Source organism: Gymnoscopelus braueri (genome assembly GCF_963280865.1).
Source record: "Gymnoscopelus braueri genome assembly, chromosome: 18".
NCBI lineage: Eukaryota > Metazoa > Chordata > Actinopteri > Myctophiformes > Myctophidae > Gymnoscopelus > Gymnoscopelus braueri.
This window is the reverse complement of record NC_137618.1, coordinates 41,342,464-41,360,155: the sequence shown is the minus strand read 5'-3', so window position 1 is coordinate 41,360,155 and position 17,692 is coordinate 41,342,464. Positions and strand designations below refer to the sequence as shown.

Sequence of the window (17,692 nt, the reverse complement as noted above, 5' to 3'; positions counted from 1 at the left end):
AATCACATTCACAACTGGCTTTATACTGATACGGCTACATAGCCAGCGGCCAAAACCCATGTTCAATCAAGATTATGCTGAGTCACTGCAGATATGCCTCGTCAGGGAATTATAATAAGAATACTGTAGCTTATGGTAACAATTTGCTGTGTGTGATTACAAAATGAAGGTCTGATCTAAGAGATATGTTTCACTCATAAATCTGTGACAACTAGCTGAACACAATCTGTTCCAAGCAGCACCTTAGCAGCACTGAATCTCCATACTTATTATTGAGGCAGATGTGTCTTATGTTATGACAAACGGAAATTAGTGATATGGTTGAGATATTTAGTGTTGCAGTGGTGGAAAAAGTACTCAAATGTTTTACTTAAGTAAAAGTATCAATACTGCAATATAGAAGTACTCCGTTACAGTAAAAGTCCGGAATTCAAAATGTACTTGAGTAAATGTACAAAAGTATTGGTATCAAAAAGTACTTAAAGTACCAAAAGTAAAAGTACTAAAATGTTTGAAAAAAGCAGATCTACAAGCTCACAACGCGTCGCATCGCGACGCGTTGTGAGCTTGTGGATCGGCTATTTTCAAATAGCCTAGGTATAAAATAGGGCTAAAGTGGTTAATGTATGTTCTATAATGTAATATTTTAAATCTGCAAAGTAACTAGTAACTAAAGTTTTCAAATAATTGTAGTGGAGTAAAAGTACAATATTTGGCTCTGAGATGTAGTGGAGTAGAAGTAAAAGTACAGACAATTGGAAAATACTCCAGTAAAGTAAAAGTACCTCAAAATTGTACTTAAGTACAGTACTTGAGTAAATGTACTTAGTTACTTTACACCACTGGCAGCGCTGAATCTCCATACTTATTATTGAGGCAGATGTGTCTTATGTTATGACAAACAGAAATGAGTGATATGGTTGAGATATTTAGTGTTATGTTGATCGTGGGCCTGGTGAAATGCCTATTAATTTGTACCATGCACGTGATAAAAGTTATTTTGGACAGCAGACAGCAGAATTGATGAGCAGAATGCCATTGCACGGAAATTACCAGATGCTCAGATAACGCGTCAGTCCAAAGTAGCTAATTATGGGAGAAGACACGTTTACAAACATGAACTCACAATGGGAGTTCCGGGCGGTACAATTAGTTAAATGGATGGTATGGATCCAGCTAACTCCATTTTTGATTAATACTTGACCAGCTGCCAAAGCCATGGAGAGGGGGGGGGGGGGGAATTACTATAAAACGTGCAGAAAACTGAAAACACTAAGGCAAAGCTTTCATTTGAAATCTATATTTGGCAAACAGAGACACCCATTTTCCTCAGAATATGCATTGCAATCTTTAGAGAGAGACGACCCCAAAAAAATGAAAATAGGAGAAAATGAGTTATTGTATATAGTCCTTGAGGGCCACATTAGTGATGCATGACTAAACCTGCTTAAGCTATCGTTTGTTTTCCTTTTAGTGAGTGGATTCTGTCAAATAGCGGTGCCACGAATAAAGTGCGACAGTAAAGGCACTGGTGACAGTCAATACCGCTCAATATGAGAATGCACTTGTTATTCTTATGGTGTCATACAGTACATACGGCACTTGTGAATTATGAACAACTCTATTACACACCAGGAGTATGTGGCATGTGATGTGATGACCCCTTCTCTACATTTGTGGTCATCTGTTTGTTGCTTTTGGGGGGTTGTATTTGGTCCTAGTGATTTTGTTCTTTTCTGTCCTGTGTAGGAGGAGAGGGCCCGGGGTTGCCAGTCTCTCTCGCGCTCTCTCTCTCGCTCTCTCGCTCTATCGCTCTCTCTCTCTCAAGGGGTCCTTGAAATTAATATGGTTGAGAATCACTATTAGAGCCGTAAAAAAAAACGGCATATCTTTTCAAATGGGGGTCCATGGGCTACTAAGTGTCAATTTGGGGGTCCTTGACATGAAAAAGTTTGAGAAGCACTGCACTACACTACTGATACCACTGACTACTCAGACCAATTTGTGTATTATGTAATGTTTGTTGTTTTTAGTTAAAATGAAATTACTTTTCAAGTTACTCCTGTGTGTCGTCTCCCACCTTTTGTCATGATTGTAACCCAGTTAATGACAGGCATCACATAAGGGAGACTGGTTTATGTCTGTCTGTCTCCCTGTCTGTTTACGTTTGTCTGAACTCCAACATCCTACATTTATCATATGGTGCTGATATGAGTTCCAAGCGAAATATAAATGCTATGGATAATGCCAGTCTCTTTCTCTTTCAATCCTTTTTCTGTGAAAATATACAAATGCAAACTAGAGCACCAGGTAGGCCACGACCAAGTAGCCTTACATAACCAAACTAAATGACTGTATTTTTTACTAAAATGAACAAAGATAAACCACTTAAGCCCTATGTACTTTGTCGCATGACGAATAGTCGAAATAAACAATGTACAAGGTCACACAACAGGTTGCACATCTCTGACAATTTTTTCCTATAACAACATGCCCAAAATAGGGACAAAAGGGAAATAGGGAAAGTGGTTAAAACGTTTCCAAACTGAAGTCTAGTGATGTTCCTCTTGATAATATGTCGTTCGGGTTGCTCTACTACGCTATATGCAAGTAATAAACACTTTCACGCCGATGTCCCTATTTTGGGCATGTTATTATACTGTATAGGCAAAAATGGTCCAGTGGTTAATAGACAAAGCTGATCTACAAACTCATAACACGTTGCATTGCGATGCGTTGTGCGTATGCTTGCATTGATTCATTATAATAATATAAAAAAAATCAACCATGCACCTGTGATACATTGCATCGATCAGCGCGCAGTGGTGGAAAAAGTACTCAATTTCTTTACTCAAGTAAAAGTATCAATACTGCAATGTAGAAATACTCCATTACAAGTAAAAGTCTGGTTGTAAGATCGTTACACCGGTATTCAATTTATTTGAAAAGTATTGGTATCAAAATGTACTTTAAAGTACTGACGCATTGTGAGCTTGTAGATCGGCTATTTTCAAACGGCCGAAATGTATACAGCTGAAGTGGTTAATGTATGTTTTGTAACACTAATCAAAATCTATAAAGTAACTTGTAACATAAAAGTTAAACATATAATTGTAGTGGAGTAAAAGCACAATATTTGCCTCTGAGATGTAGTGGAGTAGAAGTAAAAGTACTGAAAATTGGAAATGCTCCAGTAAAGTAAAAGTACCTCAAAATTGTACTTAAGTACAGCACTTGAGTAAATGTACTTAGTTACTTTACACCACTGTTCAGCGCCATCCGCATCTTAAATGCCAACTTCTGTGTCAGTCAGGCGTGCCTCTCAGCCCAGGGTCATAAAAGCAACCCGAACACCGAATTCAGAAGTGCCGCAGGATGTTTTGGTGATGCTCAGACAAAGTCTCTCATCCCCCCCCCCCCCGTCCCCCCGTCCCCCCGGTCCCATTCGCCCCGGTATACTGTATGAGTGAGTCGGCTGTCACGCCCCTCCACTTTCACTTCCGACTTAACTGGAGGATGAGGCAAAAAGAACCGCTAAAAAAAGCCAAACAACCTTCGAGCGGGGTAAACAGCAGAGTAGACGTACATACACTGAAGCCAGACAACATGGTCAAAGGGAGCTCATGCAGGCAGCTAACAGATGTGATAAAGGCAGGATGGGGGGGGGGGGAGGGTTAGTGCTTTGACAGTCAGACTGGAAGCAGACTGGTGTCACCCGTGTCAGAACCGCATCTTATCAGCAGTCAGGGAGTTCAGCACGTCGGGGGGGGAAGGTATGGGGGGTAGGGGGGGGGGTGTTTGCTAGATGTTAAGAGGGAAGGAAAACATTTTTGCAAGGACTGCTTTTAAATGCGTCTCAGTCGTGAGGAAAAAAACTGTCTTGAAAGTTGCTTCTGGCCTACTTGTTTGCTCTTGATCATTTCTTCAAATTATAAAACCGGTTTCTTTTGCCTTTCGGCAGATTGGATAGGAAAATCAATTTGAGCGACTCATCTCTGCCGCTTTTTATAGCTGTTTTCCTCTCATAGGTGTCACTGATGAAGAGCAGAGTCACTAATTACTGCTGTGTGTGTGTGTGTGTGTGTGTGTGTGTGTGTGTGTGTGTGTGTGTGTGTGTGTGTGCGCGTGTGTACCCGTAATTGGTTATATGAGGGTGCACATGTGCTTTTCACCTAATCTACTTTTCAGTAATCATGTCAAGTTATGCAAAGCTGTGTGAGCATTTTAAATTCACAATTAGAAGTAATTTTCTGAGACTGTAGTATGATTATTTTTTAAATTTCATATAGGACTACATCTGGTTTGGTGGTTCAAAAAGTCATGTATTTTTCTCCACATTTAGTCACTGCCTGCACTGACTGAATAAATTAGGGTCTGTGTCCTGAAGATTTATAAAAAGATTAGAGAGAGGAGTAGACTTATTGTATTGAGATGGCAGATTTTGACAGTTATCTTACGTAACAGAGCTAACACTGTTAGCTTTTAAATGAGGAATTATTCAGGATGCTTTCTCTGCAGAAAACAAAGCTGGAACACTATGGAGGCTCTTAAACAATGTCTACTTCCCTTTGCATATACTGTAGGAAGGGGGTGCATACTGTGCATATCTCAGAAAGTACAGACAAAAATGTCCATGTTTGAGTTCAAATCAAGGGTGCAGCTTCCTGTTCTGAAATTGAGTCTATATAGGAAGTGAGTTCAAGTGACATTTCGCCTGTAGTTTCGCTGTTTTACCCCTGCTGGTGTCAGAAAGAATTTCTCTCAATGCAAGTGGGTGGGTTTTTGACGAACGTTAGACTTGATTTTCTTACCTTAATAAAAATGGTCATAAATACTATATGCTTCCAGTCGCTAGTTTAAAGTCTCCTTTCAATCATCATGATATGCGTTTTGGTAAATTATGGTCCCATTTATTTTAAAATTGACGATAAAGTAGGTTATTCTCTAGGAGGGGCGGGATGATTTGATTGACAAGCTACACAACCAATAGCATTCATTCCCCGTCCCCGCTCTTGATTGACAAGCTACCCAACCAATAGCATTCATTTAGCGATTGATTGTATATATGTTGTATATATTAAAGATGGCGGATTTGAAATAGTTGAAAAATAGGCTTCATTTACGGTCTGTAGAGTCTGGCAGTGTGACTTTGTCCATCTCTTTTACACAGTCTATGGTTCAAATCCCATTCCAGCCCTATAGCCTGACCACCCTGTGATCTGAAGCCACCCTGTATCTCTTGGTTCTTGATTGAAGCTATAGGCTGGGGGCCAGAAGTGTTCCCGAACAGACATGCTAGACCGATCCCCTTTTTTCTCATAAATGGCCTAAAAGCCAAGGGCTGGCCAAATGGTGGCGTCACCACACACACACACACACACACACACACACACACACACACACACACACACACACACACACACACACACACACACACACACACACACACACACACACACACACACACAGCGCCTTCTTTCAGGGTCGCTCCTTTTTGTTGTCGTCGTTGTGCGGAAGCATGCACTGCCTCGGCACCACCGAGAATGCTTTTAAGTTGTGCACCCATTCAGTTGAGGGAAAAAAAAGGAGGGAGGAGGGGGGAGGGGGGAGGAGGGGGGAGTACAGACCCTCCGGGAACCGCGGTCAATGAAGTATATAGGGTTTAAGTGGTTCAAAGAGGTTCAGCTCACACGCTGCCTGCAGCCTTGAGGAGAGACGGCGACAGAGCGCATGTTGCGCATGAGTTCTGCCGATGCCAAAGCACAAGGTGGCATCATGACGACGTGGTGCATTTGAATGTGCTCTGAAATTCGCTTTTCTGCTTCACGTACTTGTTCCGTGTGCCTTTAAAAAAAATGCGTCACTGTTATCTCTGCCCACACACCACTCTATCAGGGGTTTATTTGAGGTAATAGACGAGAGATTATCTTGATCAGATTGTCGATGAATGATTGACACTGTGGGCATGTTGCCTGTCTGCACGCATGCAGGCATGCAGTGGTGGAAAAAGTACTCAAATTCTGTACTTAAGTAAAAGTACCAATACTGCAATATAAAAATACTCTGTTACAAGTAAAAATCCTAAATTAAAAATTTACTTGAGTAAAAGTACAAAAGTATTGGCATCAAAATGTACTTAAAGTACCAAAAGTAAAAGTACTAAATATTTGAAAATAGCCGATCTACAAGCTCACAACGCGTCGCGATGCGACGCGTTGTGAGCTTGTAGATCTGCTATTTTCAAATAGCCTATGTATAAAATAGGGCAAAAGTAGTTAATGTATGTTTCATTATATCATAGTTTATATCTGAAAAGTAACTAGTAACTAAAGTTTTCAAATAATTGTAGTGGAGTAAAAGTACAATATTTGACTCTGAGATGTAGTGGAGTAGAAGTAAAAGTATTGGAAATTGGAAATACTCAAGTAAAGTACAAATACCTCAACATTGTACTTAAGTACAGTACTTGAGTAAATGTACTTAGTTACTTTCCACCACTGCAGGCATGTACGCACACACGCACGCACAAATAGACACTTATACACATGTATTGTGCAGCATGCACATATATACTGTATACTGTATGTATACAGTATATATAGAAGTAGGACCCTTGCACACAGCACATTCAAGCATCTCAAAGTGTGCTAATACACATACTTTATTTGTCTTTATCCTTATTTTTCTCTGCTATTCTTAATTCTTTCTTGTATATGTGCAGCTACAATGTTGGAACAAAAAAACTAAGAATTTTACTCTATTGTAACAATAACAAGATAATTGCATTAATACATAGTTTTGCTGTTGCTTTTAATACCAAGCATGACACCATTTTTTTATGGTGTCAGATAAAATAAATAAAGGCCCATTATACTGCATTCAGTGGTTCCCAAACGTTTTAGCCTGAGTCTCCCTGGGGCACTAACTAGAGAAAAAACAAGCTGTTGTGTTAATTTTAGATCTGCTATTTTCCCTACTTCGAAAACAAAATGTAGGGACCAAAGTGTAGGAAACTACCCATAAAAATGGGTCCGCGACCTGACACTAGGTCCCGACCCACTGTTTGGGAAACACCGGCTGTACATAATTGCTACTTTTGCACTTGTAACCTTAGTGAGCATTTAGCAGTCACTGTAGCCAGAGTGAGAGTGACTAAAAGAGTGAATGGCATGAAATGTACTATTTGGCACACACACACACACACACACACACACACACACACACACACACACACACACACACACACACACACACACACACACACACACACACACACACACACACACACACACACACACAAAAAGGCGACAGAGATTTCTTTGTAGCCCTAAAGTGAACACTGGTCCCAGCCTGGCCACTTCTATGAAAATAGATTGTCTCTGCCACTGCTTTCTCTGAGCTCTTCAACGTTTTTTAGGCCAAGGACCCCTTAGCTGAGAGAGAGATGAAGCAGGGACCCCCCGCTACAGTGGTTCTCAAACTTTTTCATGTCAAGGACCACCAATTTGACACTTATTAGCCCGCGGACCCCCATTTGAAAAGATATGCCAGGGACCCCCATAAGAGAAGATTTTTACGGCTCTAGCAGTGATTCTCAACCATTTAAATTTCAAGGACCCCCAGTTTGACATGCATTAGGGCTACGGACCCCCATTTAATGGCATTTCTATTTCTAGGACCCCAATTTATATTGTAAAATCAATGTTAATGTAACTCAGAGTGTACAAATTTGTATACTCTCAGAGTTACAGACCCATAAGGGTCCATTTGGTTCCTAACTATCCATCATTTAGCTGGGGACCCCCTGGAACTCCCTCAAGGAGCCCCTGGGGGTCCCCGTACCCCACTTTGAGAACCACTGCCCCACTACATATTGTATGAAATTGTGTTGCAGATTAAACTTTTTCATAGATTTCATAGATAGCTTCATAGACTTGTTTGACTCAAGACAGGACATTTAACCACTTAAACCGTCAATACTTAGCAAACGTGACCTTTCACTCTGCCCTTGTTTCGTATAGAAGTAAAAAAAACATGGGTAGAAGTAAAAGTACTGAAAATTGGAAATACTACAGTAAAGTAAAAATCACACCCTGTGTGAAGTGGGCGGTGTCTTCCTAGCTAACCACAATACTGAATGGAGTCAACCAATATATATGCTTTGATCTGAAAGAGCCACTTAGTGTCAGCATGTGTCTTGCTAGCTAATCACAATACTGAATGGAGTCGATCAATCATGTACAAAAGATAAATACATTTATCTTTTGTAAAACACACTTTATGATGGACAAAACCATAACTTAAAAAAAACAATAATTTGGTTTTTTTTAAGTTATGGTTGCTTATATAGGGCTATGCACATGTGTCATGTGACACTGGCCAATCACATAGGGCTATGCACATGTGTCATGTGACACTGGCCAATCACAGTCCTGAATAGATTGTGATTGGCCAATCACAGCGCAGGATAATTCTACAAACTTTTAGGGCCGGTTTCACTGCCCAAGATATTTGTACATTTTTCCAAATCTCACTTATAGGGGCGGTTTCACCGCCCAAAAATACCTCAACATTTTACTTATAAGTACAGTACTTGAGTACATGTACTTAGTTACTTTACACCACTGTGGAGAACCGGGCAGCCGGTGTGCTCCGATGACGCAACGCTTGATGACGTCACCGACCGCGTTGAGCAACAACACAGATACAAAGCGACGAATATGCAGTGTATCTTTGTTTTTTTGTGTGAACGTAAGCATTTATAGACAGCAAAACAACACAGAATCACTGGTACAGTGCATCTGTTCTGTATTGTAGATGAGTGGGTATATATATATATATAGGCCATCTGGGAATTGGAAGGTCACCCTCGGCTCGCCACAGTCTACGTGTCGACGTGTCCCCGTGCAAGACATGCACTTAACCCCTAACAAGATTCCCCCGTGTGCTCATCAGAGCCATCTGAGCCGTCGTCATCTGCTTGGGGGAAGCCGTAGGCCTAAATGTGATTTCCCCTCCCCTCCCCCCCAGGGACCAGAAAAATACTCCCTTTTTTCCTTCAAAACCCGAGCATCCCTGTCAGACAAGTAGATAATGTTGCTTCATGCGAAATAATTACTATGTCGCTGATGTACTTTATGACATTGGTTCTCAAAGTGGGGTCCGCGGACCCCCAGGGGTCCTTGGGGGGATACCAGGGGTCCCCAGCAAAATTAGTTAATAAAGCGTCACAATCATTTTAACCCCTTTATCCAATACTTTGGCTATTCAAAAATAGCAGATCTACAAGCTCATAGCGCGGCACCGAGTGCCGCGCTATGAGCTTGTAGATCTGCTATTTTTGAAAAATCGTGAAATGTGTGCAAATCTTTAAATCTTTTTTTTAAAGGCGAACATTTTTAACACAAATCTTTGCTTCTGGGGGTCCCTGGCACAACATATTTTCAGGTGGGGGTCCGCGGCCAAATACATATCAATTTGGGGGTCCTTGATCTGAAAAAGGTTTGAGAACCACTTCTGTATGAGGCAAACCAGGCCTTAGAATTATACAAATGAAAAGTCCGACAATGTACCACAGTCTGAACAGCTACACGTGGAGTGAATGGCCCTTGTCGACACCAACACAATGTCTGCTCACAGCATTACGTAAGTGGCACTTAATGACTGACCTTTCTGTTGGGTTTGTTATGTGATGAGACTCACTGTAATGATGGCACTGGATGGGCGAACAAAGGGCGATGTTGTATTGCAGTGTGGTTCTCAAAGTGGGGCCCGGGGGAACACCCAGGGGTCCTTGAGGGGTCCTCCAATGGGTCCCCAGCTAAAATGTGTTAATATAGTATCAAAGTCAGTTTAAAGGGATAGTTCACCCCCCACATTTTTTTTTCTCCTATCGATTAGTCACCCGATGGAGACTTGAATTCATGGGTATTTTTTGTTTTTTGTCGCATTCCTAAGCCAATAATTTTGATGACCGGCAGTGGTTCTGGTAGGAGACACAAAGAGTCTCCTTGAATATCCATGAATTCAAGTCTCCATGGGGTGACTAATCGATAGAAAAAAATTATTTTTTGGGGTGAACTATCCCTTTAACCCTATTATATAATTTGGGTATTCGAAAATATCCGATCTAAAAGCTCACATTACAAGCTCGTTCTGTAGATCTGATATATTTATTAAATCTTGAGAAATCTTGACATTTTCTTTTGGGGGTCCCTGGCACAAAATATTTTCAGATGGGAGGTTTTGCGGCCAAATACATAACATGTTGGGGGTCCTTGACATGAAACCGTCTGAGAACCACTGCTGTATTAATGATATGTTTGACCTATGTGAGGTCCTTTCTGGTCTCTGTTTTTTCCGAATTCCTCTATCAATGCAGGTCCTCTCTCCTGCTGTCGAATGCAAATACAGAGCAGCACACGACTCACCAGGAACACGACCAAAGAAATGCCACGAGAGCCTGTACCAAAGGTTAACCTGTCGGCATCTTTTAATTGGGTCTCTCTTCTCAGACACCGTGGGAGTGTTTGATTTCCTTGAACACCGCGGGAGTGCCAGGGCATTCATTTCCTCTGACTGAAGTACTCCAGGCTGACTCTGCATGGGTGCTGCGTATTCCCCAGCCTTTTGGTTGTCCAGGACCACCAAATTAGGGCCAGACCGATAGATCGGTCGGGCCAACATATCGGCTATTGTTTGACTCGGTACAGGGCAGTGGTTCTCAACCAGCGGTCCGGGGACCACCAGTGGTCCTTGAGGGGGTTCCAGGGGGTCCCCAGCAAAAGGTGTTAATACATTTTCTCGCCTTTATTCATATTGTATACTTTGGCTATTCAAAAATAGCAGATATACAAGCTCACAGCGCGTCACTTCGTGCCGCGCTGCGAACTTGTATATCTGCTATTTTAGAACATTTTTGAAAAACCTTGAAAGTGTTTTAATTTTGCATTTTTTTTTACACAAATTGTCTCTTCTGGGGGTCCCTGGCACAAAACATTTTCAGATGGGGGTCCGCGCCCAAATGTATATCAATTTAGGGGTCCTTGGCATGAAAAAGGTTGAAAACCACTGGTATGGGGCATAGCAGTGCCGGCCATTTTGTGGTGCCACACAGATAGATAGCCCATTCATTTTCTCATAGTGATTCCCGAAAATATTTATATTAAATATGTTAAGCCTGGAACCAAGCCATCTAGGGTCCTGTTGAATCATGACCATAAAACATTTGATTATGTGTCAAGAAATATATGAAAACCGCAAAAAAAGGGAATTTATTAAATATAGTATAATATAATATAATATAATGTACTTTGTTTGCTTATACGTGTTCTCAAATGTAATCTTTAATCAAATGCAATGAAAGTTTTTCAAATTGATTAGAAAATGTCAGTCAAAGCGGTCAAAACATCGGTCATCTCCAAAATCAGGAGCGGCAATAGACAAAAAGAGCTGGCATCGCACGGGCTCTACACCAAACGTACACACTTCAGGCAGCGGATCCGTATTTGCTAAGATGTCTTTCTCAGGGATCCCCATCTTGTAAGATTTTGTTATTTCATAACTGTCTTATGTACGGTACTATTTAAGACATTGACAATATATAACACAGTTCACAGTGAAGAGAGTGAGACCTATGTGCAGAATATTGGGCTAACTTCTAGTCAATTAAATAATTGTTAAATTGAAATGTAACACATTCTGGGAGTTCCCAGAAAATATTTTCTGTAAGGAATAGCCCAGAAAACATTTTCTGGGGACCCCTGGGAATCTCCTTTGAGGACTCGGACCCTAAGTTGGGATACCACTGCTGTACAGTATTTGACAAAGACTTGCTGAGAGTAATCCACATGGCCTTGCAAGAGCACTTCTGTGCCCCTTCCCAGTTGGGTAATATCCGTTATTTTCGCTGATTAACAGCGGGTGGCCATTCATAGCCACGATTTCCCCTCTCTTTTAGAGCCGTCGTGTCTTTTTTCACTGCAGGAAAAATCAATAACAGCAAATGAATCGTTTTTTGAGTGCCGTGAAATGTCCTTCCCTCACCGGCCACGCCATTCAAGGTTAGTGTGGCTGTGAGGGTGAGATGCACTATTGATGGACTCAAAACTGAGACGCTCACATGCTCGCAGGGAGAGTGTGTGCATGCATCCCAATGCAGAGCTGAGGCTGATGCTGGCAAACACGCAGGTCACATAAGATAAGCTACATGGACTTTAAAAGGGGCTGATTTTACACATCCCCTGATTAACAACACACTACGTCACTTAACCACTTTCAAAACTGGTGTCCCTATTTTGGGCATGTCATTATAGGTTAAAATATTCCAATGCTTGCAAAAAAATTGCAAAAGCAACAGATCTAATATTCAAAGATTTTCATTGCGACACGTTCTAAGCTTATAGAAGAACTATTTTTGCTGTTGGTTGGTGGTTAAATTCACCCACGCTCGTGCCTGATGTTAAAGCCCACAGCTCTAAGAGATCTAATAAGCTTTGTAAACAATATCAAGCCACATTTAGGTCCAGGGCTTTGATGAAGAGAAAAGCTCTGACCAGCCACTCATCGTACTGCTTGTAATGGGAGCAAACGTTGATCGTGAAAATCTACCGGGGGAAAAAAGGCCCTTCACACGAATGCTACTTCTGACTCCTACACAGAAAATCCAGATTGCTAATTTATCTCTCTGTGTAAAATGTATCCTTTCAGGGCACTCGTCACAGGATCAAAACGTTTCCTCAAATAACATTTGATAAATGAGAATCTTTCATGTTATATTTTTATTCCCCTGAACAAACGGACATAAATTCGTCAAATATAAAAAACAAATATATTATATAAAACAAATATATTACAGTCCAATGTGACTCTAAAGGCAAAAAATGTTGGCAATACTCACTGTAGTTTAACTTAGATTGAACATTTAAGTGGCTTATTATGTACTTTACCAAAACAAGGACTATCATGTCCTGTGTTTTGGTAAAGTACATAATAAGCACAAGTACATAAATGATCCCTTGTATAAGCAAGCTAAATCCAACATTTCTAAAGCAATATTCAAGCTGAATTCAACATTTGTACACTCTCAGAGTTAAATTAACCACATGAATCCTATCATCACTATTCTGGGCAGGTGAACATTCGGATCACAACGCGTTGCAACGTGACCATAGTAGCTATTAGACCGGCTATTGTCTGCAAAGAGAGTGGGTGTAGAGGGGAAAAAGGAGGGGACCTAGTGAAGACCCCTGGGGGCCGCAATCAACTAAGTATATTGGGTTTAAGTGGTTAAGGATTTTGCTGTGCATATGCTGGCCCTTGTTGCTGCCATCGCCTTGTCTCCCACTCTGCCACCGACCACCATTAATCTGAAGTTCAACATGGAGGCTTAATTTAAGGCCTCATTTACTCTTAGAGTAGCTCTCATTCCAACCTCAATCGAATTATTTAACCCACAACAGACTGCATTTACTTCCACTTTCAAAAGCCAATTTGTGTTACACCAAACATGTGTAAAGTAGTAGGATTTATAGTACTAGGATTCTTAAACAGGATTATTAATGCTATTTAGATTTTTTTTTAAAACTCTCAATGAGTGCATCATGCTAAATCTTTGGGCATGTCACTATAGGTGAAGATTTTCACACGTATCCCCAAGTCTTCAAGAATAGTGAAAATAGCAGATCTGCTGGTTACAATGTTTTGCTGTGGCACCATAGGGCTTAGTGGTTAAAGATGAAAATACTGTATATCTGCATATTGGAGTTAAAGCTCCCTTTATTGGCAATGTTTTCGACCGAAGTGGTCTGCATTCTCTGCAAGCAGAAGGACAACAACATGAACCCCAGCGTCCCTATATTCTGGGTGAAAATATTTTCCGCAAAGATATTTGGTGTAGAGGGAAAAAGGGAGGAGGGGGGCTAAACCCCTGGGGAGTAGTATCATTGCCATTGTCATAACCTTTAATGCCTGGTGTGACACCGGCCAGATGGACAGATAATCCGCCGGACATTTTCTTATCACTATATGATGGACTCAAGCTTTTTAATCTTAAATCAAGTTGTTGGCCTAGCTAGCTACAGGCCAAGAGTCACTTATCCACTTCTTGTGTCTTGTTTGTTGTACATCTTCCATGCCTTTTTTAGATGAACTTGTTGCCTGTTTAGGTTGATGCTGCTGTAGATATGTTATCCAGATGTATTTTGAATGTTGCACGTTCTATTTCTGCTATTTAGATATATGTATGCTCTGCTGTTTGGTTGCCAAGTTGCCAAGTTTGATATTTAAAATAGTATGCTCTTTAGATAGATGCTATAGGTTTGAAGTCTATATACTTTTGTGTACATATTTCTTTTTTTGGCACTCTATTTACTTTACCATTTAACCTGTTGTTGGTTGACTAACTAAGGCAGTGATTCTCAACCGTTTTAATTTCAATGGCCTCCAGTTTGATATGCTTTAGGCCATGGACCCCTATTTGATATTATTTGTTTTATCTCTGGGACCCCAATATACAGAGTAAAATCCTCAGTGTTAATTTAAATATGCATACGTCCATTTGGTTCCATTTTTACAATCTCTGAGTTACAGGCCCGCAAGGGTCCATTTGGTTTCTACCATCAATCATTTAGTTGTGGGGCCCTCCGTGGATCTCCCTCAAGGACTTCTGTGTTTGCCGGACCTCACATTGAGGACCAGTGGGTCTGGGTTGAAGTTGCTTTTTTTCCCCGATCTTGCACTCTGTAAGTCTCCCTGGATAAGAGCATCTTCTAAACGCCTAAATTGTAAGTTGTACGTCTGAAAGGGAACCGATTTCCATCAGGAACAGCCCAAGGTTTACATGCACACATGCATGCATGTTCCAGAAAGATAAACTATCTTGCAGCGCAGCTGCACACAAACACATACAGTAACAGCTTCTTGGTTTGATGTCAGCAGATCCTCCACAGAGCAAAGGTTTCCAAACATCAGCACTGCATTTTGGGAACTTTAGAAATGCTGCATGTTGGCATGACTGGGGCAACGAGGAGCAAGTGATGTCATTCACGGAGGCAGCCATCACTATGTATACCTCCCACACACACACACAGATGTCTTCACACACCACAAGCCCCTGAGTGTTAAATTAACACTCAGTCCATGTCTAAACCTTTTTCAAAGTAGGGTCTGCGGACCCCCAGGGATCCCCGAAAAATGTGTCAATATATCATCAAAATCAGTTAAATCACTTTAACCCATTGGCCATTTGAAAATAGCAGATCTACAAGCTCACAACATTGCAATGTAGATCTGCTATTTAAAAAAATACTTTTTGAGGCACACATCTCATGCAGTGATCCCTGGCACAAAATCTTTCCAGATGGGGGTCTGCAGCCAAATACATATTAATTTGGGGGTCCTTGGAATTAAAAAGTTTGAGATCCACTGTTTCACAGTATGCCACCCAACCATCTACACTATCAACAGTATATTTTTGTAGTTACTCTTGTCCTCCCCCCTATATGTGATGATGACAATCCAATACATAGCATATATTTGATATGCAGTATAAGTCCATCTGTTTGAAAACCTCATGGACTATTTCAATTAGTCACAATCGCAATAAAATCGTGATGTTGACCATATTATTGCATATACCCTAATGTGAGCATGGACAGGAGAAGGCGTTCAGCCATAAAATATGGCTCCTTTGCGACCTCCAGACCTTAAGCTAAATAATAACAATGCTTTCCCAAAGATTCATACATTTTGAATGAGCTATGGGCGGACAATGGACAATGAAGCAATACATGATTAGAATCGTCTCTCTAAACGAAGTTCATGGCTTCCTTACCTTAAACTCCTCCAAGATCTTGTATTTTTTCCCCCTGTATTCGCAAAAGTTCTTAATCTCCTTGCACTCGGGGCAACATCCATTGTGCTCCACCTTGGTGCACTTGGGGTGGATCCTGGGACACTCGGGCTGGTCGCACACGGGCCCGTCCTCCGTGCACACGCACGGACAGTTCGAGTGTCCCGGGAAGAAGCGCTCCCCGAGCTTGTACACAAAGCCGCTGTCGTCCACGCAGCCCTTGCCCCGGTAGTCGTCGAAGACGATGTTGTCATTGTTGTTGTTCGTCGTCGTCCGCTCCGTGTCGTCCGGAGGGGCCGCGGGGTCGTACTCCTCTGGGCTAACGGAGGCCGGAGAGACGGTGGCGTGCAGGGCGAGGAGGACGACGCAGGTCGTTGGAAAGAAAGGGCCCATCCTTATTCCCATTGCATTCAACAAGATGGTCTGGATGTCATTCTAGGCCCCTGGTGTGTCCAACCCGCCTTACCTAGTGCTTCATACGGGACAACGAAATAAACGGACGATATATCATCAGGCAAATGAATCGCTTTTTTTGACTAGGCTACGTTATTATGTAACAAATCTGTGTGTGTGTGTGTGTGTGTGTGTGTGTGTGTGTGTGTGTGTGTGTGTGTGTGTGTGTGTGTGTGTGTGTGTGTGTGTGTGTGTGTGTGTGTGTGTGTGTGTGTGTGTGTGTGTGTGTGTGTGTGTGTGCGCGTGCGTGTATGTGCACGTGCGTGTGTTTTTTTATTACTAGTATCAATACTGCAATGTAGAAACACTCTGTCATAAGTAAAAGTCTGGAATTCAAAATTTACTTGAGTAAAAGTAGCCTACAAAAGTATTAGTATCAAAATGTACTTAAAGTACCAAAAGTAGAAAGTACTCATTATGCAGAATGTCCCATTTCACAAGTATAAAATGTATACAGATCTTTTGAAAATAGCAGATCTACAAGCTCACAATGGTTGCATCCTGACGCATTGTGAGCTCTGCTATTTTCAATATAGGGTTGAAGTGGTTAATGTATGTTTTAAGTAATTAGTAGCTAAAGTTTTCAAATAACTGTAGTGGAGTAAAAGTATAATATTTGCCTCTGAGATGTAGTGGAGTTGAAGTAAAAGTAATGAAATTTGGAAATACTCCAGTAAAGTAAAGCTACCTCAAAATGTTATACTTAAGTAGGCTACTGTACTTGAGTAAATGCACTTAGTTACTTTACACCAACGAAATAACAGACGATATATCAGGCAAATTAATCGCATTTTTGACTACGTCGATACATCATCAATCTATTAATCGATTAGCTTTTAGCTCTGTGTGTTTGTGTGTGTGTGTGTGTGTGTGTGTGTGTGTGTGTGTGTGTGTGTGTGTGTGTGTGTGTGTGTGTGTGTGTGTGTGTGTGTGTGTGTGTGTGTGTGTGTGTGTGTGTGTGTGTGTGCGCGCGTTTGTGCGTGCGTGTGTGTGTATGTTCCTGAGGGAGGGGGCATAGAGAGAAAATAGAGAGTGACTGTAATTTCAATGCTAGGCCTAATTAATTCAAAGTCATTACAATATGCTCCCACCATCAGGCTATATGGTATGAAAAGGTCAACACGTCCATGATCTAAAGTGGATGGAGTGGGCTATTCACTAAATTTTTTCCACTCAGTCCAAATTAAATAATTCATTATATTTGTACAATTTAAAATCCATTGTGAGTGGCAGTGGAACAACAGGTAGCCTGCTAGACTAGACGGTACTACCATCATTGATAAATAACTACCCTACAAATGTTGCATTATATGCATTATTAGCATATTATCAAACCTGTAATCCCTATATTTTCCCGATGCAATGTTAAATGCGCAATGGGCTTTTATC

At 41.2% G+C, this 17,692-nt stretch overlaps 1 protein-coding gene across 1 annotated transcript in view; it reads right to left on the bottom strand.

Annotated features, from left to right (window-relative positions):
* The window catches only part of vwc2l (von Willebrand factor C domain containing 2 like), a gene marked incomplete at its 5' end in the record, with an annotated part of 35,056 nt that extends 18,813 nt beyond the window's left edge, over positions 1-16,243 (bottom strand). The window contains one exon of the mRNA XM_080412466.1: positions 15,833-16,243. Within this exon, the coding sequence (XP_080268592.1) occupies positions 15,833-16,243 (411 nt within the window). The remainder of the gene's footprint in view (positions 1-15,832) is intronic.
* Between the last annotated feature and the right edge of the window lie 1,449 nt (positions 16,244-17,692).